Here is a 26969-nt window from a genome sequence, read left to right as displayed (position 1 = left end):
ACTTATCACATATTATTTGTAGGTGGCAGTGAAGGGTGGTTAACATTTTAAGAGCTTGATAAGATCAACATGTGATGGAAGAAGTTGTCCTCTCACCTTGAACTTAAATATGGATTGTTTGCAAGACTTAAGCTAGACTAGATTGTGGCCAAATCAATCATATTCACATGTCAAAAGATAGACAAAATTTTAGATAGGGTTTTGTCTAAAGAAGTAGGATTGGAAAGTAGTTTTGTCATTTGAAAGTCTAGAAAAATATGTTTTAAGAATCAGAATTGGACATAACTTATCCAGAACTGTTTAGGGTTGAGAGAATTTTATGCTCTAGCTGACTGTTCTGTGTATTTCTTCAGACTTGATCACTGCCTGAATGAGATATCCCCCAGTGCTGCCTTTTGCTCTAAATCACTCCTTAACCAAGCAGCCTGCTTATTATTTGACTTCCAGTGTTTCATTAAGACAGTAATGGAATGGCGCAGTTAGTGAACTTGAACATCTGATCCACTTGGTAACTTATGTTTCACTGTATATTAATTGTTAGAACTCTTACAAACCTGATTGCCAGTCTGTCTGATGTAGATCGATTGTGCCAGAGAAACATGTTTTGTGTTGTGTTCTGAATGGCTGAGGGCACAGCCTAAGTGGGAGGCCGGTGGGAAGCTTGTCAATCCACTTCCTTGAGTTTTCCTTGAGTCTGCAACTTTCCTGTCAGTGACTCCAGGATTCTACCAGTCACCAGAACTAAAATATTTTCTTAAATAACCTTTGAGACATTCCTGTTTTATTCTGTAGTTGTTTTCTTTCTTCGTGTTCAGTCATACTCAAAGGTGATTGGTTTCCTACTGACATACTTTTTAGCTTTGTTCTTTGCTTCCTGGTTTCCACTGTTTCTACCTTATTAGTCTTAGGTTTTCTCTTTGATTGCTCAATATATTGTTATGTCTAATTTTCCTTCTATGTTACTTGAAATATTTTATTCTCTTACCCTTGATTGTTTAAAAGCCTTCCACTGTGATCTATGCAAATACCTCAGATCAGTGCATCCTCTTGATTTTAAAGATTTTTAGCAATCTAAAATAATGTCTTCATCTGATTTCTCACAGCTTTTTGTAACATATTGATGTCTGCTTTGGTTGAACTAAGTTCTTAGGAGTCCCATGGTTACTCTGTTCCCATTTATCATTTAACCTGGAATTACCTTCCTTGGTTTCATTTTAATCATCTACTCTGAAACTTTTCTCTCCAATTTTTTAAATTTATATAACCCTGAACCCTTGTTTATAGTACTATGCAATTTTGTGCTCCAAAATTGTCTTAATGTATTTGTTGTTACCTAATATGGTAATCTTGGGTTTTAAGTTCTGTCAAGACAGTTTATTTTATAGTAGTGTCCTTCATTCGTTCAACCATGCTATGTGCCTTAGAATTATTCTAAATGTCATTGCTCTGAGTATTTGAGATACAGTAGTCAGCGAGACACAGAAGTCCTCTGGCAAGTTTCTCATACTAGGCAGCAAGATATTGGATGTATATTAGGCAGACAGCCTTATTTGTTAAAGTGTTGTTTGCTTTTCCTGTTTATACATGCAAATAATTTCTGTAGTGATGTAATTTGAATTTATAGATTTTTAGCATTGTTTGGTCGAGACTCTGACTCATTTGTCACATGATGAGTAGTGATTCTAGATAGTTCCTACCACCAAAATAAGAGACTCTGCGCCCCTCTCCCCTGCAGCGCTGCTACTGCCCTTAGCGCACATCCTTCTTCGGTACCTGAGCAGCTGTCTTCGTGCCGATGGGCTGGCCCTCACTAGTGTTTACAGGGTATCCAGAGTGACTTTTCTTATGTTCTGATCTGGTTCTATTACCTTTCATGGATTTCTTTATTGTTTTCAGGTTGAATTCTTAAGTCTGTAGGTTTTTGCCCTTCAGTGTCTGGTTTTGGCCTACTGGCATCCTGTGTGAAGCAGGTATCACTGGTGGTTCGCCAAGCTGAGCCCATGGAGTCTTGACTGAGCCTTTACCTTCCATGATACCATCTCACAGCTCTTGTCCCTTAGTACGTCTGCTTGCTGTCTCATGCTGCATTCTGGTAGAATGCTCTGCCTGTCCTCTCATCACTTTGTATTAAGAGTTTGCACAGACTCCGGTAGATAGTGAAGGATGGGGAAGCTTGGCGTGCTGCAGTCCATGGGATTGCAGAGTTAGACAAGACTGAGCAACTGACCAAGAACAGTTTGCTCTACTATTGGCCTGACTTCTCAGTGATGACAGGCACTGTGCTGTTTCTCCCTATTATGTGCAAGTGGTTCAGTGCATGTAGTTTGCTGCTAAATAAATGTTCATTGAATGCACTGAAACAGCTTAGAGGAAAAAACATTAGGTTGGATTAGGAATCTGGGTTCTGGATAAGTTTGTGACTGGGTAGTTCTATGGTCTTTGCTGTTTGGACCCTGATAACCTCATTTGTAAATTGTTGGGAGATGGTTTGCTTGAATGCTCAATGTGTGATTCTAAGTTTTATGTAAATCTAGATTGAAGTAACGAAGTTCACACCTTCTTTTGTAGTACTAGGTATTTGAACCTCTCTAAGAAGTCTGTCTCAACATGTCTAGCTATCACTAAAATATGTAAAAAGTTAAAAAACCAAAAATGGGAAGGTCATTGGGTACTATCCTCTTTCTTTTTTTTCGCTTCTCTCTTATTGGAGGGTGAGTGATCATTAAAACCATTGGGGTGGTTTGACTTCAAGTCTGTTGCTGATATGCCTTCTGATCGTAAACAGTGTGTACTTTGCTTTCAGTCTGCTTGTCAACAGGAGAGTTAGTTTAGTGAAACGAAACAAAATGTCAACTCCACTGAGGTTGACATAATATTGTTCCAAGTTTGAATTTTAAAATTACAACATGTTTTTCTTTAAGTTTGGGGAGTTTTATTATAAATATTGTCAAGCAAGATAAAATACTCTATTTGATATATTTTATTTCTTGGAGAATTGCTTAATTTTCCTTGGTAAGAATTTTTTTAACCTACCCAGAAATGATTACTAACAAAAATTGAAATGATCATTCTTCTATAAACTAAAGGCAAATAACTTTTTCTTGCTCTTCATGGCCTCAGGTTAATAGATGTGGAAAGGTTGAAACCTAAGTTGCTCCAATGTTTCACCCTTCTTGGGAGCTTACGAGCTATTTCATAAATGACTTTTCCCAGTTCCAGTTATCAAGAGAATTGGAGCCTAGGGGCAACCAATCTGGACAGAAGCCATCTCTTTGGTCAAGTTATTGTTTTGAGGCCCTAATGAAACCATTAAGGCCACTTGGCCAATGACCCATAAGGTTGTGTGCTTGAAACTTCAGCCATGATGGACTTTATTGTATCGGTGCGTATCTACTCAGTTTAATAGTTTTTTTGTGTGAAGTTTATGTTTGTTTATGGTTAAATTTACTTAAGCATTAGCTTTTAATTAAAAATAATGAAAGATATTCAGGGAATTTGGTTTTTAAACTAAACATTTCAAAAATTCTGTTTTGTACAAACTTAGATATACATGGACTCTTAAGTTAGTCAGTGAAGGCAGATTATTAAAATTTGTTTTTAAATTTCACATAATTGTGTCTCTTAATTAATGAGTTGAATATATCTTAATATGTTAATCCCTGGCATGTACACTGTGATTGTCAGTTGCATGGTGATGTCTCAAAAGTAGATCTAAGTTTAGTACTAACAACATATTAAGTTGATAATATATAATTCTGTAAAATGGTTGTCATTTTGAAAATAGATTCCAAGGACTCTTTTCCAAATAAATATGAAAAGGATTAACTTTGGGGACATATTTTCTACATAATTTAAAAACTATTTCTCAAAAAAATTAGGTGGATTCTTCTATTGGGAAGAAAACAACATTTTCTTTCAGTCCACATATATAGTTAGTTACCTAACAGCTGATTCATTCTCGGAAAGGTTGATTGACTTCTGTTAGAAAGTTGAAAGAAAACATATATTTAACAGTAAACAGATGAGGTTTTGAGAAAGTACTTTCAACTTTATTTTAAAAAGATGGAAATGGCATAGTAAGATAAGTGAATAGAGTGAAGTTACATTTTTGAATGTTTTTTAATCAAACATTAGCTCAACATTGAGAATGATGTTTGCCTTTCATGAGGTTGATCTCTTTAGTTCCTCATTTGCTTCAGTATACCATCATTCTCTGAATTCTTCAACAATATCTTTAGAATACATTTTTCTTCTTAACAACCAGAGATACCATTGTAATTTAAATCGTTATCTTTTTTTGGTGTGGATCATTGCCCATTGCCGAAGCCTAGTTGCTTTTATGCTAGTCAGTCCGGTTTGCTGATTTTTACTTGTTTTTGCCTTCACATGGTTTACATTCTTTAGTCCTGCATTTATCAGCAGTGTCTCATTATGCTTAGTGATTTGGAATAAGAGGAGAGAGTTTGATAAGATGCCTTTTATCCCCAGTTCATCACAGTCCATCGTTCAGTTCAGTTCAGTTCAGTCACTCAGTCATGTCCGACTCTTTGCGACCCCATGAATCTCAGCACGCCAGGCCTCCCTGTCCAATACCACCTCCCGGAGTCTACTCAGACTCATGTCCCTCAAGTCGGTGATGCCATCCAGCCATCTCATCCTCTGTCGTCCCCTTCTTCTCCTGCCCCCAATCCCTCCCAGCATCAGGGTCTTTTCCAATGAGTCAGTCCATCGTGTATATATATATATACACACATATATTTTCCAGATCAGTCTTTCTGAAATGCCATTTAATACCTGTAGCATTTATTAGATATGACTAAGATACACTTTCTGCTGTTAAGGAGCTTACACTCTAATAAATTGTTATGTATGTTTGTGAGAGATTGTACTAGATGACCTTGAAGATTCTGTGATACTATCAGATTTCTTTGAAGGCTAGATGGAGGTTCACTTTGTCCACGAAACTTTCCCTGATTCTCTGACTAAAAAAATTATCTTTTGCTTTTACGTCTGTAATCTCAAATAGACTAACCTTCTGACATACTTGCTAATATATTTCTTGGCCTTGTTCTGCCTGAAAGTGTTCTTTGTAATGGCATTCACTGTATGGAGATTGCAGAACTTCTATCACAAACTATATAGAAAATAAGATAGTAAAAGCACATGGTAGGAAATGTGAAAGAAAAAAGACAAAAATGTCTTCAAAAACCTTTGATGTTAGGAGAATATAAAAGTGGTCTGAACCTTAACCCAATTGGTAGAATTTAAGGCATTAAAATATCCACAGTGAAACCAGAATTGAGACAGGTTTCAAAGGCATTTTAAAAACAGTCCTGTTTAAGAGCCATTTGCTCCCTTTTTTAAAGAACTCTCGGTACATATATGTTCTTTTTAAATTAGGCATTTGTTCTTTTGCTAATTGACTTGTAAGAACTCTATATAATACCTAACAAGTAAATAATATCTTTGGGCTTCCCAAGTCGCTCAGTGGTAAAGAATCCACCTGCCAGAGCAGGAAACACCGGTTTGACCCTGGGTCAGGAAGATCCCCTGGGGAGGAAATGGCAACCCACTGGATATTCCTGCCTGGGAAATCCCATGGACAGAGGAGCCTGGGGGGCTCCAGTCCAGGGAGTTGCGAAAGAGTCTAAACAACAACAAATTATCCCTTTATGATATGAGTTACAAATGTCTCTTCCAATTATTTTGACACTACTTACACTCTTTCTCTATGAATAAATTTGATTTGATTTTTCTTAAAATCTCATGTTTTTAGAGCACTTTTCGGTTTGCAGCAAAATGGATCAGAGTATGGAGAGTTGGATACCCCCTGTCCTGCCACGTGCACAACCTCCCACACTTTGAGCATCCCACATCATGATAGTACATTTGTTACAGTGATGTACAGTTGATTGAACAGTTTGTTAAAATCAGTGAAATCTGATTTTTTCAAAAAAAATTTTAGTGTTCTTTTATCACTTAGGAGACTGATGTTATTTTTTATGGCATGATTCCATTTGTTTTGTTTTCTAAATTTATTTCTTATAGAAGTAATGGTTATTTTTTGAAAAGCCTTCTCTTCTTGAAATTAAAAAAAAAAAACTTATCCCTTAATAGGAATGATAATTATGACAATAACAAGTATTGGCTGCATTCTCTGAAACAGGCACAATTATTAACCACAGCTTGATTAGTAGGTCAGCTGAATTATTAGCTTCATTTTATAGAAGAGAAAATAAAGAATAAGGGGAAATTATTGTTATTTTTTTATAAAGGCGAAAGGTAATTAAAATACTAATAGGAAGGTTTTAAGTAGAGAAGAGATCTGATGCGAAGAGCCAACTCATTGGAAAGGACCCTGATGCCGGGAAAGATTGAAGACAAAGAAGGGGGCGGCAGCGGATGTGATGGTTAGATAGCATCCCTGACTCTATGGACGTGAGTGAACAAGCTCCGGGAGGTGGTGAAGGATGGAGGAGCCTTGTGTGCTGCAGTCCGTGGGTCGCAAAGAGTTGGACACGACTTAGCAACTGAACAGCAACAGGAGGGAAGCTGTTCGGTGGGTGAGGTTCCTGAAAATCCGTGAGAGGATGCGCTCTGAAGCACTGAGGAGTTTGCTTTACACTGAAGATACTCTGTTATTACTCTGTTTAAGATTACTCTGTAATCTAGAAACAGAGGGTGTGGAGGAAGACAGGTGCAGATACCAGTGGTTGTGAGCTTGTTGGTGTCAAATGAGAGTTCTCACGTGATGCAATTGTTTTATTCTCTGTGAACTGGAAGCTGTCCTCTACTGAGTTGAGAGAATTTTGGAGGGAGTGGATAAATTAGGAGTTTGGGATTAGCAGATGCAAATTTCTGTATGTAAAATAGCTAAAAACAAGGTCCTACGGTATAGCAGAGGGAACTGTATTCAATATCTTGTAATAACCTGTAATGGGAAAGAATATGTGTGCAAAGTATATGTATGTGTGTGAAACTGAATCACTTTGCTATGATTGTAAGTCAACTATGCTTGAATAATTTTTTTTTTTTAAAGAAGGAAGAAGTTTGAGGGAGGTTGGAGGTGGGGGGAGATGGGAGAAGGTTTGTATTAGGTATTGCAGAGAACAAGAGAGGAATTGATGAGAACAAACTGGGCATTTTGGGACCTTGTTAAAAGCCCACCCATTGAAAGTTCGTGATGATAGGATGAAGTAAAATTTTTTTTCTTGTGACTGTCCACCATCCACATTTAGTATAGTTAATGCTCTTGAGTCGTTCACTGCCACCCTAGAATTAAAAAACAGGCATGCTGCTTTTAGAGCTAGCCAGGCTGGTGTTCTATGTGTTGAATAGAGTAAATCTGGAGAAGGATGGGGAAAAAAATCACTATTTTCCACTTCATTTTGGTACACTCAGGTAATGGAGAAGATTTCTTGGAAATAGATTTTGAATGTGTATGCTCTGTAATTTAACTTTTGTTAATATGGATGTGACCCTTGGATAACTTGTAGAGGATTATGAGGTGAGATCCTGTATGGCAGAATAATAGCTATTTTGATAGTAAACCCATTTTTCTTATGAAGTATAATTTTCAAAACATATAGAAAGCTTTTCAGTGGTTTCCTCAAATCTAAATTCATTCATTGTTAAACTCATCTGTTTGTTTCTTTACACAGGGTGTGATAGGTATTCAGCTGGTCGTTACCATGGTGATGGCCAGCGCCATGCAGAAGATCCTACCTCACTATTCTCTTGCTCGATGGCTCCTCTGTAATGGCAGGTAAGGCAAGGGTAGGCTGACTCTGACCGGCACTTTCCTCTCTTTTTAGTTTACCAGACTGATTAACCTCCTAGAAGTTAAGTGCTAATTCCAGTTTTCTAAAAACATGAAAAAGGAAAATTACAAGAAAAATCCAGCTTCCTTATTTAAACTCTTACTTGAGATAGTAGTAGTTTATCTGTTGAGTACAAAGGTAATAGGATGATCATTGTCAAGAATTTAGTCTCTTCCTTCTCGATTGCTTTTTGAACATGGCCACTGGAACTATCACATGACTTTTCTAGTTACCTTTAAAAAAAAGTTGGTCAACAAGAGGAAGAGACTGTAAATTGAAGTTTTTAAATTTTCACCATTGTTGGAAAAAATGACTCAAAGCACCTGCCCTATTATTGGTGGCTTAGTTGAGAGTTTTATAAGAGTTAGGAGTTCTTTGTTTTACTGTTACTAAATAATTTCAAATTTTAATTTAGCAAAGAGGGAGTGAAGTTATTTTGTAGGCTTTTAATTTTGTTTAGTGCACTATAAGCTTACTACTACTACTGTCCCCTCATGGAGAGGAACTAAGTTACCTTGCTGAAAGTTAAAGAATAAAATAAACAGTACAAAAGTTAAATACAGTTAAACAGAGATATCATGAGGCAAAAGCAGTAAAACTCTGCATACAGAAATACACACCACAATCTTGGTAATTCTGAAAGGTAAATTAGAGGCTTGGTACCATGACTATAGTTTTACTCCAGTTATTTGTCTCTAATAAATAAATAGATTCTGTTATTGACTGGTATATCAGTTTTCTATTGTTTAGACCTTTTAAGTCAGAACTCTGGAGAAGGGCAAGGCTACCCACTCCAGTACTCTGGCCTGGAGAATTCCATGGACTGTATAGTTCATGGGGTCGCAAAGAGTCAGACACGGCTGAGCGACTTTTCCTTCACTTTAAGTTAGAAAGCAATGGACAGCTATTATCCGCCTAATGATTTCATATACTGCAAGACCAATAATAGGCCATTCTATCCCCAAAGCTTAATTTATTTTTCAGTTTTAAGTATATTCTTTCATGCTTTATGCTTGTTTTGTATCAGTGTTTAAATATAGGAAAATACTATTTAGATTGTCCAAAAAGGCTTTTTGAACACTGATATGCACACACATGCATGTGTATGGAAAGTGTGAGAGAACAGTGGTTTAAAAATATCTATTTTTATTAGCAAAGTAAATAAAGACTAAAGTTTCAGTAAAGTTAAAACTTCATCAAAGATATTTATAAGTAAAAAAAGTAAATCATCAGTGACTAGTTTTTAATTCTGTAGGTTTATGCCCTGTGTAGTCTTGCTTACTTGTTTTGCTTAGCAAAAACCCTTTTTTGTAGATCATGAAAGGGTGAATATCTGCTGGGCAAATATTATTAATTCTAAATAAATAGAATCTGAATTAATAAATTAGATACAATACATATTAAGATAGCTTATTTTCTATTGAGAATTGCACATTTCTGGTTTTGTTTCCAGTGAGTCTCTAGGCAGCCTTCCTATCTCTTTTGGCTTTAAAGATCCTGGTAGTCTTATCCCTTTTTAGTCATTAGGCAGTTTCTATTTTCTAATAGGTAATCTGCAGCCCATTTGTTTCTATAAAACAAAAACTCCAGAGATTGAAAACTGATTCTCTTTGTTAATTTTGAAGCAATATATTATATTTAAAATTGCTGCTCTTCTGACAGTTTATCTGTCATGTAAGTATACATATTGCTAATTTGAAGAGGAGTTCAACCTTCAAAAATAATCATGAAGTTGATAAATTTTGTGATTTTGATTTGCTTTTGTAAATAGATTAACTTTAGTGTTAATTAATGCTATCTCTAATTCCAAATCAGTTTCCAAGGAATACCAATCAGGATTTTCTAGTGATTCTTTTCTGCTATAGTTTCATTTCCTCTTTCTTTGTTTTGCTCTTTATTCTTAAGATCATCTGTTGATATTTTTCTTTAATATTAAATCTGAAATTTTAAGTCATGAAGCTATATTCTGACTGTTGTTGACTAATTCTGTTGAATAGGAATATTGATTTTATCATTTTGGAATAATTACTGTTTTACAAACCTTTTGTGATATGAAATGACACTTTTAATATTAAGAAAATCTAAAATCTCTTCTAAATTGCTCATGTAAAAATTTTGATCAGAAATGACAGTTTGCATTTTAAACCATGTGTTGTTGCTGAGTTGAAGGAAGAGAAAGGAGAGAAAATCTGAGGGCGTTCTTTGTCGTTTATAAAGTGCTTGAAGAAATTTAAAGGGAGAAGCTTATGAGAGAACTTTCAAAATTATAAATAGTGTAGGGGATGGTTTGGGAGTGGCTCTAGTGAAGAGATTTAAGTGAATAGATGGTGTAGATACCACGATAGTTTAATCACAAGTATGACAGAAGAAACTTTAGTTTTGGTATCTATTGACTTAATATTTTATCATATATTCAGATTGTAAGTATTCATGTTTCTCTTAAAAGTTATGGCTTCTCTTTATCATGTTAATTAGTTTCCGTCTATATCTCTCATCAACTTCTGTCTCTTTTAGAATGGAAGGTGTGAAGTGGCACCTGTTTCTATTATGTTGACTTAACAAGTAAGCCTGCTAATTTCCTGAAGTCAGTACCTTGAAGAAATTTGCAGTTTTTGCTTATATATTAGCCTGTTTATTTTTTATATTAAAAAATTGACTAGTTTTCTGGCTCTTGCTTAAATAACATTTTTATTTTGTAATTAATATTGTGGAGATCTAGGTGTTTTTTTTTAAAGTGCATAATCTTTAGCCTGGTTTATTTCCATTAATATTACCTTTACAATGTTAAAAAACTTTGTATTGGTAAAATTTTTATTTCTGTTACCCCATTTGCATCTCTACATTCTGAACCTGGAAGAAGACATGTATTGGGGTATTTTATGACCTCCGAAATCTTAGTGTCTGAACTTAATAAAAGTTTGTCAGTCACAGACAGGACAGGAATCAAGGTCAAATTAGGGTACCTGAGAGGGGTAGGGCAACTCTCCGTGTAGCTCCTTCACAAAATGATGATTCAAGTGTTACTTAGGGATTATAGGCTGTTTCTTCTGTCTTGTGGCTCCTCTGTTCCTTCTGCTACTTTGGAGTCCTTTTTATTAGATGCTGTGCCCATTGAAAAGACCCTGATGGTGGGAAAGATTGAAGGCGAGAGGAGAAGGGGACGACAGAGGATGAGATGGTTGGATGGCATCACCGACTCAGTGAACATGAGTTTGAGTAGACTCTGGGAGTTGGTGATGGACAGGGAGGCCTGGCGTGCTGCAGTCCATGGGGTCGCAGAGTCGGACACGACTGAGCGACTGAATTGAACTGAACTGTGCCAGTTGGCAAGAGAGAATGGGCTGTGGTCTTTTCAGGAGATTCTAGGGGCCAGGCTTAGAAGTAGATACATCATTTCTGCCCACATTGTGTAGTCTGGAGCCCTGTGACTGGTTCAGACCAAAAGTCATGGCAGGCTGGGAAATATACTTTTCCTTGTGCTTGGGAAATAAAAGCAGGATTGGTGAGTGCCTAGTCCTTCCTGGTTGTAGGTAATATTGTCTCCATTTTTAGATGAGAAATTGTAGCTTTACTCATGTTCACATACTGAAAAGTGAAACAAATCCAGCCTCTTACCCTGGAAGTCTGACTCATAGTCTAGTAATTATTTGATGTATGGTTATTCATCAAACTCCAGACCCTTGTCCTGGAATGTACTTACACCGAATTTTGAATTTGGTGGAGGTAAACTTTTCTACAACCACTGTGACTTCTGCTGGCGGTTTACAGAGTAATTTATTTCAGGTTTTCTTTTTTCTACCTTTTTTTCTAGTGTGCTTAGCCTTCTAGAAGATATCCTCAGGTTACAGGAAGTATATGGTTTGTCTTTACTTACTCTTCTGGCTTCTCTAGGACTATAGTCATCTTTTATTCTAAATTTAAAGGCACATCAGCATTTTTCTCATTACCAAAAGCATGCTAAGTGTGAAGTTGAGTTTAAGAAATATCATCTGTTAAAATTATACCTCTCCTCACCATTTGAGATTAAATGTGTTCCACATTTCTAAGTCATAATTATTTTGTATTCCATCCTTCTACTTTTTTATAATAGAAAAATGTTTGTCTCCTAGAAAATGTTATTCTGTTTTTACATGTCTTTTTATTAGACTATTGAGGCATTCCTGCTTTAATAAGAATTTATGAAACAAAATCTTTCTTACTGTTACCTGTGAGCAAATTACTGACCTTGAATAACTCAGATGTAGAGTCTGGTGCTCAGGTCGCTCTTCCCATCCCTTCCTTTTCAAAGGAAAGAAGGATTGTGGGGAGTTGGTTTCTCTGTACCTTTACTCTGAACATTTGTTCTAACCATTGCTCAGATCACCTACAGATGTTCGTTCTTCATCGTGTCCAGCATACCACTGCTTTGTAGCCAGTATTCTCTAGTTTCTGTTGTAATTAAAGTTCCTTTTTGTTTTGAAGTTTGCTTGGCCCCTCTTTTCATGGAGAGGTAAGTGGTAGGTTACATTCTTTGTACATTTGAATAGTGGGTTTTGCATGAGGAGCAAGATTTGGCTTTTTGTCCTTTATAGCTTCCTTGCTGAACCTGCTTTCTGTTCTGATTGTTCAGCTCAAACCTTATGCATTTTTCTCTGCCCCTTCATCCCCCTAGGCTCTCACTTTGGTCTGATACTTCCCTTCATATGTCCCTGACTCAAAATATATTATGGTTGGATTTATTCTGATTTTTGTCTCATCTTTTATTGGGTAAAGAGGATGTGACAACACCCTGTTCAATTGCTCTTAATTCTTTTTGCCTGTTGTCTTTCGCATGTTGCCTGATCCAAGAATTTCCAAATTCCCTTTGGTGAGAGAAACCTACTATTCAAATGCACAGTAGGTGGGACCTATGACCTAAGGGAAAGGTTCAAACCTTCAGCTACTACCCTTACGGAATGCCTGAGTCCTTGCTCTCCTGCCTTAGCTGTCTTAATCCGTTCCAGAATGTCATGATGTTCGAGTAAAGTTTCCAATAAGTAACAAGAGAATGTATTTATATGTAATAAACAATATTTTAGTTACTTGTACTGAAAGATTTTCTAGGTTTTAGGTGGTGTTTGTTTTAAGTCTTTTTTTCACGTCTAAATTATTATTTTGAGATTTAGAATATAGAGACCAAAACTGTGTTATGACCTATCTTGTCAAAGAGTTTTGTATGATTCTTTATGTATTAAAGCTGTTTTTAGCTTTCTCTCAGTACCCAGCTTTTCCATATTTGTTCATATTTAGATTTTCATTTTAAATTTCTGAAATTTTTACTTCTAAAAAAATTTTTAAGTAGTTCACTTTAAATAGCATTACCGTTTAATTTTTTTTTCTAATGAATCTAGGTCAATACATTCTGTATTTTCTAGTATTTTTTTTTTAGTGGTCTTGAAACTGCCTTAGTAAGAAAGTTTGTAGTCTGATATTATTTTATGTAAGAGGTTTATGTAAGAAAATTTATGAAAAATTATTTCAGTGATTTAGTGGAGTTTAACACAGTTGGCTTTGTTATCTGAGACAGTGTTGACTGTTTGAATTAAAGTGAAAGTAGCCAAAGTAAATGTCAGAAGATACCGTTTAACTTAAATGCAGGAGATTCAGTTTTGTTGTAAATTCTATTAATACTTACTCTTTTTTTTTTTTTATTAGCACAATACATGCTTGTGATATAGAAAAAGATAATAAATTAATAAGAAGGAAAAAATAAGAGATAACAAACTGTATTCCTTTCAGCTAAAGACAGTCTCTATGTAATTTTGTTGTATTCCCTTCTAATCTTTTCATATTTTCCCCTCATGGATGTGATTATTTTATGTGTAATTTTACATCATGCTTCTTTTGCTTAACATGAAGCATTTGTCTTTAGTTGTATTTTTGTAACCATTATTCTTAACATCAAATGTAAGACTAATAAGCTTTTATATCTCTTTTCTAAGCCCATATTTGAAAGGCTTACTGCATCAGGCCAATTATTGCAAAATCCAGGCTTAGATTGAAGAAAGTAGGGAAAACCACTAGGTCATTCAGGTATGACCTAAATCAAATCCCTTATGATTATATTTTTATTTTCTAGTGTTCCCCTTACAAATTGTTGATATGGAGATGATCTGTGATGTATACATAATATTTAAATCTTGAATAATGTTGATAATGCCATTTATCATGTTTTAAAAATAGTCCATAAAAATGTTGTTGCCTACGACATTTAACCTCTCATACAGAGAGTGACCATATGAAGCTTTTTTTGGTTAAATGCCACATCCAAAGACTCATGGCAGTATGTTACATGACAGGTTAAAGCAAAATCAAACAAACAAGCAAAAAAAACCTGTGAATTTAATTTGAAACTAAATATGGTGTTATATATTTGCTAGGAATTTGATATTTGGAGAGAAGGAAGTACAGTCAGCCCTTTGTATCTGCATATCCATGAATTCAACCAAAGGATGGAAAATATTTGAAAAAAAACATTCCGTGAAGTTCCAGAAAACAAACTTGAGTTTTCCATTCTTCTTCAATTATTTACATAGCACTTACATTATACTTGGGCTTCCCTGGTGGCCCAGACAGTAAAGAATCTGACTTCAATGCACAAGGCATGCGTTTGATCCCTGGGTCGGGAAGATCCCCTGGAGAAGGAAGTGGCCACCCATTCCAGTATTTTCGCCTGGAGAATCCCATGTCAGAGGGGCCTGGTGGGCTGCAGTCCGTGGGATCGCAAAACGTTGAACACGACTGAGTGACTAACACTATGATTATACAGTGGAGGTGAGGGATAGACTCAGGGGATTAGATCTGCTAGACAGAGTGCCTGCAGAACTCTGGATGGAGGTTCATACACTGTGATTATACAGTGTGGGTGAGGGATAGACTCAGGGGATTAGATCCGCTAGACAGAGTGCCTGCAGAACTCTGGATGGAGGTTCATACACTGTGATTATACAGTGGGGGTGAGGGATAGACTCAGGGGATTAGATCCGCTAGACAGAGTGCCTGCAGAACTCTGGATGGAGGTTCATACACTGTGATTATACAGTGGGGGTGAGGGATAGACTCAGGGGATTAGATCTGCTAGACAGAGTGCCTGCAGAACTCTGGATGGAGGTTCATAATGTTGTACAGGAGGTGGTATCCAAAACCCTCCCAAGGAAAAAGAAATGCAAGAAGGCAAAGCGGCTGTCTGAGGAGGGCTTACCAATAGCTGGGAAAAGAGAAGCGAAAGGCAAAGGAAAAAAGGAAAGATGCATTCATCTCAATGTGAGTTTTAGAGAATAGCAAGAAGAGATCAGAAAGCCTTCTTAAGTGAATAATGCAAATAAATAGAGGTAAACAATAGAATGGGGAAGACTCTAGAGATCTCTTTAAGAAAATTGGAGATACCAAGGGAAAACATTTCATGCAAAGATAGGCACAGTAAAGGACAAAAACCAGCAAGGACCTGACAGAAGCAGAAGAGATTAAGAGGTGGCAAGAATACACAGAAGAACTGTACAAAAAAGATCTTCATGACCCAGATAACCACGATGGTGTGATCACTCACCTAGAGCCAGACATCCTGGAGTGTGAAGTCAAGTGGGTCTTAGGAAGTATTACTACAAACAAAGCTAGCAGAGGTGATGGAATTCCAGCTGAGCTATTCCAAATCTTAAAAGATGATGTTGTAAAACTCTGCACTCAGTATGCCAGCAAATTTGGAAAACTCAGCAGTGGCCACAGGACTGGAAAAGGTCCATTTTCATTCCAATCCTAAACAAAGGTCATGCCAAAGAATGTTCAAATTACCATACAGTTGCACTTATTTCACATACTAGCAAGATTATGCTCAAAATCCTTCAAGCTAGGCTTCAGCAGTACATGAACTGAGAACTCCCAATGTACAATCTGGATTTAGAAAAAGCAAAGGAACCAGAGCTCAAAGCGCCAATATATGCTGTATCGTAGAAAAAGCAAGGGAATTCCAAAAAAGCATCTGCTTCTCCTCCTTTGACTGTGTGGATGACAACAAAGTGTGGAATATTCTTAATGAGATGGGGATGCCAGGCCACCTTACCTGCCTGCTGAGAAATCTATATGCAGGACAGGAAGTAACAAAAAACTGGACATGGAACAACGGACTGGTTCAAAATTGGGAAAGGAGTACATCAAGGCTGTATATTGTCACCCTGCCTATTTAAGTGATATGCAGAATTCAGTTCAGTCGCTCAGGTGTGTCCAACTCTTTGTGACTCCATGGACTGCAGCATGCCAGGCCACGCTGTCCATCCCCAACTCCTGGAGTTTACTCAGACTCATGTCTGTTGAGTCGGTGATGCATGAAATGCTGGGGTGTATGACTCACAAGCTGGAATCAAGATTCCTGAGAGAAATATCAACAACCTCAGATATGCAGATGATACCTCTCTAATGGCAGAAAGTGAAGAGGAACTAAAGAGCCTTTTGATGAAAGTGAGAGTAAAAAATCTGGCTTAAAAGTCAACATTCAGAAAACTAAGATCATGGCATCTGGTGTCATCACTTCATGGCAAATAAAAGGGGAAATAGTGGAAGCAGTGACAGATTTTATTTTCTTGGGTTCCAAAATCACTGCGGACAGTAGTGACTGCAGCCATGAAATTAAAAGATGCTTGCTCCTTGGAAGAAAAACTATGACAAAACTAGATAGTATATTAAAAAGGAAAAACATTACTTTGCTGACAAAGGTCCATATAGCCAAAGCTATGGTTTTTCCAGTAATTGTGTGTGGATGTGAGTTGTACCATAAAGAAAGCTGAGCACTGAAGAATTGATGCTTTTGAACCATGGTGTTGGAGAAGACTCCTGCCAGTCCCTTAGATTGCAAAGAGATCAAACCAGTCAATCCTAAAGGAAATCAACCCTGAATATTCATTGGAAGGACTGGTGTTGAAGCTGAAGCTCCACTACTTTGGCCACCTGATGCAAAGAGGAAAAGACCCTAATGCTAGAAAAGATTGAGGGCGAGAGGAGAAGGGGGCAACCTCATGAGATGGCTGGATGGAGTCACTGACTCAGTAGACAAGATTTTGAGCCAACTCAGGGAGATGGTGAGGGACAGGGAAGCCTGACATGCTGCTGTTCATGGGGTCACAAAGAGTCTGACATGACTTCACAACTGATGAACAACAACAAAGTGCATCACAGGAAGCAGATTCCAAGTTATTTTGCAAAGGAAAAGACCAAAAATTGAGACAAAAACTTAAAGTATGGTAGATGGGAATCATTTAATATGAAATCAAATTCTACGAAGCAGTGACTGTTGAAGAAAAGTGTGTAACTATACCTTTATTAATAGGTTTTCCTTTGCACATCCTTAGATGGATGCTCCATGCAGCCTGGAAGTCTGTGTGTGTTGTACTTCTCAGCCAGCTTTTTCAGCGCAAACCTCTCTTCATTTGCACATTCCTGCCTCAGCCTCGCTCTGAACTCTTAAAGTCGGAACCTCTCTCTCTCTCTCTCATATCTTCATGCCATCAAACCCCCAGCACTAGTTGCATGTGCAGCCTCTCTTTGTTTTGTATTTTTGTTCTCCCTCTCATCTTCATGCCACTTATGTTTTTTGTTTTTTAGTGTTTATATATTTTAATTTTGGCCTATGGAGGAAATCTGTTGCTATCAAGACCCAATTCCTGCATTTGTGGGCTGTACCCCATCATCTCTAACCTTCACCTAGACTTTGCTTCTTTGGCCATTTCCTGTCTTCTGTACCATTAATTGCATTGTTTCTGTAGGATTATTCCTATTAATACACACACACATTTTTTAAATGTTTCCCATTAAAAATAATAAATAAACAAGAGTCACAGCTCTGCCTCCCTTTCTTTTTAAATCACAAAGCCCCTCCCATATCCATTCCTTAGGTTTGGCTTATTTCCCTGTTTTTCCTTCAATACTGAATTTGTTACATACTTGTTCTCATAAACTCAGTTTTCCTACTTCCTTATTAACTGTTTATCCTTCTACCATGTTTTATTTTCCTGTTAGGTGATCGTATTAATGCATATTGGTTTAAATACCAAAATTAGAGGTATTTAGAAAAATGGATTCACACAATTAAATCAGAATATTTTAGAAGAAAATAGATCCTAGAAAATGTAGGGGTCTTAAAATATTTCAGTAATGTAGGACTGTAAATGTAACTTAAGTTTTCCTGTAGTACTAAGATTCTTTCACTGAGAATTATTTTCTCAAAGAAATAAACAACTAATTTTAGTCTTTATAAATGAGTTATTGCTTATGTGTTCTCCTGAATGTTATATATTCAGTCCTCATTATTTGTTGATTCTGTACTTGTGATGTGCCTAATTGCTAAAATTTATTTGTAATCCCAAAAGTCATACTTGTGGTGCTTTTGAAGTCATTTATAGAAATATAATATGCAGAGTGGTAAAAAATTTGAGTGACTTGTTCCCAGCTGAGGCCTAGGTTCCAGTTGAGGCCTAGGTTCCCAGCTGAAGCTTTCTTATTGTACGTTTCATATTGTAATCAGGTGTCCTTTTTGTGGTCTAACTAGTCCATGTTTTCACATTTTTGCTTTTTTGGTAACTTTGCCATTTAAAATGGCCCTCAAGTATAGTGCTGCAGTGCTTGATGTCGAGTGTTCCCAAGCTCTAGAAGATTATGATGTGCCTTATGGAAAAAATTTACTAGAAATATTCACAGATACCAGGAAAATACTATACTTAAGATTATAGTTTTTAGATAAGTTTTGTTCACACCTTGGTTTTATTACTGTTGACCATGAATTTAATATTAATGAATCAACAGTATATATTAAGGTATCTTTAAACAGAAACACACATAAAACAAGGGTTTATACTGATTGATTGAAGATCTTGTGACTGGAGGCTCGTGGGAACCTAACCGTGTATTTCCCCTAGGAGCAATGGTTCAGTGTTCGCGGCGACTTTATAGAGCATAACTACCGCGAATAACGAGAATCGACTGTAAGTTAAAATTCTGGACTTCGACTGAAATTTCAGGAAGTGCCTCCTTACCCATGTTAAGTATAGTTTAGGGCATTTTGGTTTGGGATATATATTTTATTTCAAAACTCTTAAGAACATTCATTCATTGATCCTTTTTGAGCACTTACTATATGCCAGTAACTGTACTAGTTTTGAAGTATACAGGAACAAGTAAGTTACAAAATCTTTACTCCAAAGATCTGTCAGCTAGAGGAATATTCCATTTTACCCCAGTCAGTCTGATACCAACTGCAGTTCAATTTTGACACTGGCTACCTGGAGTTAGTTCAGATTCCGTCGGTTAAAGGCAAAATCCTTCATAAGAATGCATAGGCTTTGGATGCCAACTGCAAGTTCTTGGGATCCCTGGGCCATACTTTTGACAACCAGCATTTCCATGACCCCCTCGGTTCAGAGTGCAGTGATCACAGTTTTGTTAATATAAAGATTACACATTGGATGAGGTTTGGGAAGGAGCACAGCGTTTCCATGTCCTCTCCCTGCAGAATCGGCATGTCACCCTCCATGTACTTCAGTATGTTTAACAGCTAGGAAGCTCCTCGGAGCTTTGGTGTCTAGAGATTTTATGGAGTTTCATTACATAGGCATGATTTTAATCATTGGCTGCATGATTGAAACTTAATCTTCAACAGCCTTCCCATTCCTGGAGGTCAGCTGGCTGAAAGTTGCAGTTCTAATTGGGTGGTATTTCTGCTCACCTGCCTCCATCCTGAAGCTGTAAGTGGGGCAGTAACCAGGTATAGTCTTTATTACACCACAGAGAGATTGCCTTATAAAGCATCAAAGGTAAATTAAAAGTTTGCCAGTAGTGGCACAGGTATTTCAAGCAGAGGGAAGGATATATGCAAAAATGCCAAGGGATGAAAGAATTTGTGGAATAAATGTCACTTAGGCTAGGTAGAAGGTCATGTTCGAAAGGGTAGTTCTTTTTTTAATTGGAGGATAATTGCTCTACAATATCATGTTAGTTTCTGCCTACATCAACATTAATCAGCCATAGGTGTACATATGTCCCCTCCCTCTTGAACCTCCTACCCACCTCCCACCCCCAAAAACGGAATTCTTGAGTCTGATGAAGTAGACAGTAGATTGTGAAAGGCTATTAAAATAAGAGGTCACAAACTCTATATTTGGCATTGTAATGTGTATTTTAGCTTTAATGCAAATGTTTAAACATATACAAAGAACAGACAGAATAATATCATGAACATATAACAAATATAATGAGCTCCCATGTATTCATTACAATAACTGGTGGCCAGTTTGTTTCATCTGTACTCCCTTCCCCTCTTCCCACCAAAATTATTTTGTAGCAAATATTATTATTATTATTTCATCATAGATATTTTGGTGTATATCTCTAAAATAAATGAACTTTTAAAAAGTTACTGTAATCCCATTATCACAGCTAAAAATTTTAACAATTTCTTTATATCACTAAATATTCGGTCGTTACTCACATTGCCAGTTCAGCAATATTTTTAAAACAGCAAATCAGCAGTAGCATTTTTAAAAAATTGAGGTATTTCACTTTAAAAATCTAGATTTTTGTGGTTGAAAAATTTGAAGATCTTTCAATATGAGGTGTCTGTTTCTTTTTCACAACAGGACATTGGTTGGTGTCTTTGCTTAGCTGCCTTACTCACTGCTTTACTCTGTGAGGAGTCTCGGAAAGGATTTATGCCGGCATATATGCCTTGATAGGATTTGCATTATGGAAAAAAATAAATGTGGGATTAGAATGCGTTTAGGAGAGAGCCTAGGGGAAAAGAAGAGGAGTTTTGCCATAGTCATCTAGAGAGGAAGATACTCTGAACTGAGGTCCTTTCAGGAAGTAGGCAAGTTTGGAACTTGAGGTAAAGAACGGAATTAATGCTAATATATGGAAAGGGCGTTTTGAAGGTAAAACCCAAATGTCAAACTTAGGTGGCTGACAGGAAGTTCAGGTGAGACAGGAAATTGCAAATGAGCAGGTGGGTGCTTGGGAAGGAATAAACGACTTGTCTGGATATTTTGACTGGGTAGTAGAGGTAAATACAATCAGATGTTTTTGGAGCCCTGACCAAAGAGGGTTAGATATGGTTAAGAGTAAACGGTTTTGTTAATATAGCAATTCACTCTAATTCTTACATCAAGTTTGAGAATTTTCCAGCTAAATTAAAGGAAGGAAAGAAAGCAAAGACTACTTGTAGTTTTGGGGGCATTCAGGGGACTCTTTAAGACAAATAACAATTCCTTCTGTGTAAATGAAGGATGGGTAGAGAATTTGAATGTGTTTCTGCAAGCTTGCCTGCAGAATTCACACCCCATTTATTGTTAGTGTAAGACAATAGGATCTTACTATATTTTAATAGTGTATCAGTTGTAAGAGAAACACCTACAAACAACATTGTAGAGTCTGGCATCTAGTAAGTGCTTGGTGGGTGTTTGCTGAATTTGAATCTAAACCTTTTAAGGCTGAAGCAGTTGTATCTGTTCACGTTAGATTTTTTCACCTGATATTTCCCTACAGTGTCTTCCCAATTAGGAAACTCAATAAATGTATGTAGAGTAAGTGAATAATTCTGGTGGTTTTAATTCTTTATTTAAAAAGAATTAAATTTTTTTCTTAGTTTGAGATGGTATCAACACCCTACAGAAGAAGAATTAAGAATTCTTGCAGGAAAGCAGCAAAAAGGGAAAAGCAGAAAAGACAGGTAAGTTATATGGTTGAGTTTGTAAAGTGTTAAAATATTTTACATAATTTATGGAAATATATTTTGGTACTTTGGTTAAAGTAACATATACGGATTATGCTATAAATGGAAAATCTGAAATCAAAATCCATGATATAAAATAATATTGACTTGCCATTTAAGAGCACCCAATATGTAGTAATCTAATATGTAAGCACAAAAATGAAAATTCTACTTGAAATTGTTAGTGGGGAGTTGAGAGACCCATAACCTATGTCTTTGCAACTCATTTAAAGATAGCAGTTGGTTTGGGTTCTTTTCCAGATTTTGCTACCACTCAGAAATTGGGCAAATTCATTTGCTTTTTGCCTCTGTTTTCTTTTTTTTGTTTGTTTTTTTGTTTTTTTAATAAAAGGGGTGAACAGTATAACTTCTTAGATCCTGTACAGGCTCTTAAATATTATATTTAAAGTTTGTGAAGAAAATTGCCTGTAAATAAACTTCACTTAATAGACTCCAGCAGCCTCATCTGTGAAGGAGAAGGACCAAATATAGTAATTTTGAAAGATTCTTCCAGCTTTAAAATTTTATGTCCTTATTTATATTGAATCTTCATAGAAAATACATGTCAGTTAGCCTCTCTAAATGGGCCTTAGTTTCCTTAACTGAGGAGAACTTCCTAGGATCTGAATCTGTGATTCTGATATATTGTAAAATGTCAGTGACAACATATTATTACCAATTCCTCATGTATATCATAAAAATTATATTAATGTGGGTGAATGGATTTATAGGTACTGAAAAGTTTTTTTGAACATTAATGATTATTTGACATGAAATTAGAAGTTTAAAAAGTCTGTCTTTTCTGATTTGGCCACCATTTTCTTTTTCACTTATCATTACAAATACACCTTGAAGGTCATTGGAATATTAAGTGTAAATCCTCCTTCTTTGTATTCCAGTGGTTATATTCTTTAGTAAAATATTTCTGTCAAATATTAAAATTTTCAAAGCACTTTTATAAAGCTTTATTTAATCCATCCAATAACCCTAAATATTCATTGTTAATTTAATTTATATTTTGCTAATAAAAAAGGTGTTGCTTAGAGGTGTTAACTGAGTTACTCAAGTTCATATAACTTATTAGGAGTCAGGATTTTAATCCAGGTCAATTTTTAGTTTCTACATTTCTTTTTAACTACTCTGCATTTGCCTTTCACAACTACCATGGTCAACATTTGTGAGCTTAGGTAGTATAGTACTTATTTTATAAGCATCTGAATTCTTATTATATGCCTTGTAGCCAATAATTTTTTTATTTTTATAATAATTTTTATATGTTGAAAATGCTTTACATTTACAAAAAGATACATTAACAACACTATCTTGTTTGTTTGTTTTTTTTAACACTATCTTGTTTTAGTAGCAGTAATTATTTGATTTACTGACATGAATTACAATTTTTATTGGGGTTTTCCCAGTTTATACTTATTTAAGGATAAATACAAAGTCATTTCTTGGTATTATAATTATTGTTACTGAAACTTAGTTTATTGCTTTTGATTTATGTTTGATTGTGTTTAAAAATTAATTTTGGAAATAATACACATGCACCTGAAGAATTGTTTTCCTCAACCCATGATTCTTTGTAAAAGCAGCTCTGAACTGGCCTTGCACATTTCTGAATTTCTCATGCACATAAATCTTCATATATTTTTTCAGTTCTGATTTGTTTAAAGCTACAGGTCTGTTTATATGTATGTATGTGTGTACGTGTATAATTTCAAAGTGAAATGCATTTTGTCTTCATTTCCTTTTACTTGTGTGCCTCAGGAAAGAGATGTTAGGGCTGTCTTTAAATCTCCAGAAGAGAGCAGGAAAAATGGGGTGAAATGGTAAGCTAGCAGTCAAGGTTTTGTTTCTGTCACTAGTATAGGTAACTCTTCTCCTGGTAATCTGTATGTTCTCTTAATAATTTACATCCATATTTTGTAGTTCCCCTTTTGAAAACTACTTTTTAGTGCCTTACCTCCTTTTTGATAAAATATTAGAACTTCTGCCTCTTTTTCGCTGTGAAATTTATAACCTTATTTGTAGTTAGTTTGATACAAACACTTGAATAACAGTGAGGGTAACTTGTTTTTTGTGTCACTTGTCTGATTTTTATAGGAAATATAATGGTCACATTGAAAGTAAGCCACTAACCATTCCAAAGGATATTGATCTCCATCTAGAAACAAAGTCAGTTACAGAAGTGGATACTTTAGGTAAGGGAAATCTGGGTAAAGTGTTCTGTAAATCTCAGTTTTATATTATGCTAGTGAAAGTACTTGAATTTATCTTTTGTGGTTAGATTCTTTTGTTTTCCTAATCATTTAAGTCCATTATACAGACTATGAAATCTTTCTCAGAGCTAAGAAGCTCAAAATTACTTCATCTGATTTGAATTTGTTTTTCTATCCACCTGACTTATAGTAAGCCTTATTTTTCCCCATTTTTCAGAAGAGGCTGTCTTATGCAAGTTTGTTACACAGTTTTTGTATATGCTGAGATTACAGTTTTTACTATCTCAGATTCTAAGTTGCCATCTGTATCAGTTTACATGTTTTATAATGTTGCTTGTAGAAATGCATCTGTATGTTTGTATTAAACTACCTATATTTAAAGCAATTCAACTTTATGTTATATTTAGTAGAAAGGAAAATGGTTTTAGAGTGATGAATTGGATTAGAAATAGAAAACTTTACTTATTCAAGATTTTATTGGATATCTCTGAATAAGTCAATCAATTTCCCCCCTGTATATTAGTGTTTAAAATTATATAATAACTATAATGATTTTAAATTTAAAGTGAAATTTATATGAAATTATTCAAATCCTAGAAGAGAAAAGCATTTAAGGTGATATTGTTTAGAACACTAGTTTTCAGACCTGGCTGTATATCAGAACCACTTAAGCAGCTCTTTAAAGATGAAGATTCTCTTATACCTCCCCTTGATGATTCAGTAAATGTAGAGTGGTTTCTGAGAATTTGTATTTTTTAAAATGTTCCACATGGTTCTGATATTTTGACTAGGTTTAAGAACTACAGTTTTATATGATAAGTAAAATTAAAATGACATTTAAAAAGTAATTTTTGATAATGCTGTGTAATGTATCATTATGTAATTTGGTCCTTCTTGGATTGAATCACACCACCACACAAAAATGTTAGTAGAGTCACTTCAGATCTCATAAAGAATTACCTTGTGAAACAAGGTGGCTTCAATACATTTGAAAGTTGATGCTACATTTACAAGATTGTATGTATGTGTGTGTGTGTGTATATGGAAAGGGAATCCTACAAAGTGTCAGTGATGAACAATATACATTAGTTTGTCTAGTGTTATTCAGATTATTGAGACTGGTTACCTCATCCCCCTTTTGTTTCTTTTTAACTATTTTTCATGCAAAATTTAAAACATGTAAAAGCACTTGAACTTTTTGATTAGTTATCCCATTCGTTTTGTTAATCTGATAGGTGTGGGTACTTGTACAAGAATACTTATACACATTTCCTGATTTCTAAAACAGAATTTTGCTGTTCTTACTAATAACTGATGTTTAATGGATAATTATCAGCTAATCAACCTTAATAATAGTTTAAATTGACTACTTATCAGACATTGTTATAAGTGCTTTATTTGTATTATGTTGCCCTCACAGTTCTATGAGGTATGTAACTATTACTGACTTTTTTTCAACTTGTTAGATAGAGGAGTTAAATAACTCTGAATGTGGTAAAGACATTTAGCGAGAATTAGGCTACTTAATGAACGTAAAAAATTGAAGTTAGGGGTAATGTGGCTTCAGCTTATTCAGTATTTTGTTCTACAATTTTGAGCAATAATTGCAAATTGTGCTTGTTAAATAACTGATCATGTAACATCAAGATTATTCTAGTTAATTAGAATAACAGAGAAATGTTATTTATGTTTATATTTATGTAATCATTTGTGAATTCATGCTCTGTGTCTCTGTTTAGGTAAAAGTAGAGGGCTTTCTACCTGACCTTTAGGTGCTCTCAGGAGGCTAATACAAATCACTGGAATTGATGAATTCTGTTTTTAGTGCAATATTCTATTGAGAGGCATGTATGTAATTACATTATTGAATACAGAAAGAAGAATGTAATACTTGAGTTATATATAGAACCAAGAATATATATAATTTGTTCTTTTATTGAATGTATGTATTATTGATAGACCAATAACTTTCTTAAAAGTCTTTCAGTTTGTATTAGCTATCTGTTAGACAAGTCTCTTAAAGAACATAAGAACATTTGAATGTCTCCTGTCTGTTTGCTGTGAATGAGTTCCCTGGGGGAAGCCTGTGTGAATGTGGGCAGGCATGGAGAATTAGAACATTTACTTTAACTTTTGTTAGTATAAACTGAAATAACTTTATCTTTAGATAAACAGGTATTTGTCTGTCTGTTCCAACCATTTCTCTGCTGTCCTTCCAGAAAGTTATTTAAAAAGTTCAACTGAATGACTACAAGGGAGGAGAGGGTTCTACAGAGTAGGAGTTCTTCAACTCCTTTAGGGTAAATCTTTCAGACTGATGTTCAGAAGTTATTAGGTCTATTACAACAAAAAACCTAAAGCAGTTAAAATAGCTTGAAGGCAAAGTAAGTGTGTTACATTGACATGAATAAAGAATATATCTAATTATGAAAGGAATTGGAAGTTTTGCTGTCACCTTGTAAAGATTTAAGTTTGGTTAGTTTATTTTCATATTTAAATAAGTCTTATTTTGAGTGGTATTTTATTTTTAAAAGCCGTTTTTTTTTTTTTTTAAATTCTGATTTTAAAATATCCTCAGGTGTTACATTTTACAACTAAAATTTTCCCAGAGTAATATAGATCATTTTATTATGTGCCAGTGAGAACATAGGAAATGGTGTTCTGGTGCATGGTATATTTCCACATTTCTAGAAGGTCTTTTGCAAAATGATGTTGATCTTTGAGACTATTCTCTGGCAGAAATAAACCAGAATATCCAAGAAAAGGGAATGGAATTATACTTTGAGACAGTGTTAATTTTAATGTCAACCCTTAAGGATGGAAGTTTGTTGAAGGAGTATGGTTTTATGGAGAATTGACAGGCATTTCTTGAACTTTTCTTCTAGAGAATAAAAAGTATATTTACTTAATTTATTATTTTAGCCTGCAGTAACTCACAAAATTACTAATCCTCCGTTAGTAAGGTTAGTAATATGTGACTTGAAGTCCAACTCTCGTTTCACAGAAATGAATATAAGTAAATCTGTATAGTACTCTATCAAGTTATATTCTAAAGCTAAAATATTATTGCTCAGATTCTTTATTTTTCTAAGTAATGATTTATAATTTCTGTGAAAGCTAATCATTTAAAAAAAAATAACAAATCATTTTGCAATCAAATTT

The 26969-nt window shown here is 35.3% G+C and overlaps 1 protein-coding gene across 4 annotated transcripts in view; it reads left to right on the top strand.

Annotated features, from left to right (window-relative positions):
• Positions 1–26969, top strand: part of TMEM161B (transmembrane protein 161B) — a 71167-nt gene that overhangs the window by 16089 nt on the left and 28109 nt on the right. For 2 of the 4 annotated variants that reach the window (XM_043913557.1, XM_043913556.1), the window contains exons 2-4: positions 7662–7765; positions 21460–21543; positions 23692–23789. In XM_043913557.1, the coding sequence (XP_043769492.1) occupies positions 7662–7765; positions 21460–21543; positions 23692–23789 (286 nt within the window). Of the gene's footprint in view, positions 1–7661; positions 7766–21459; positions 21544–23691; positions 23790–26969 lie in introns of those variants that run through there. The other 2 variants (XM_043913559.1, XM_043913558.1) reach the window with 1 other exon arrangement.

Source organism: Cervus elaphus, chromosome 9 (assembly GCF_910594005.1).
Source record: "Cervus elaphus chromosome 9, mCerEla1.1, whole genome shotgun sequence".
NCBI classification, from domain to species: domain Eukaryota; kingdom Metazoa; phylum Chordata; class Mammalia; order Artiodactyla; family Cervidae; genus Cervus; species Cervus elaphus.
Note: the sequence above shows the minus strand (reverse complement) of the source record. Positions and strands in the feature narration are given on the sequence as shown.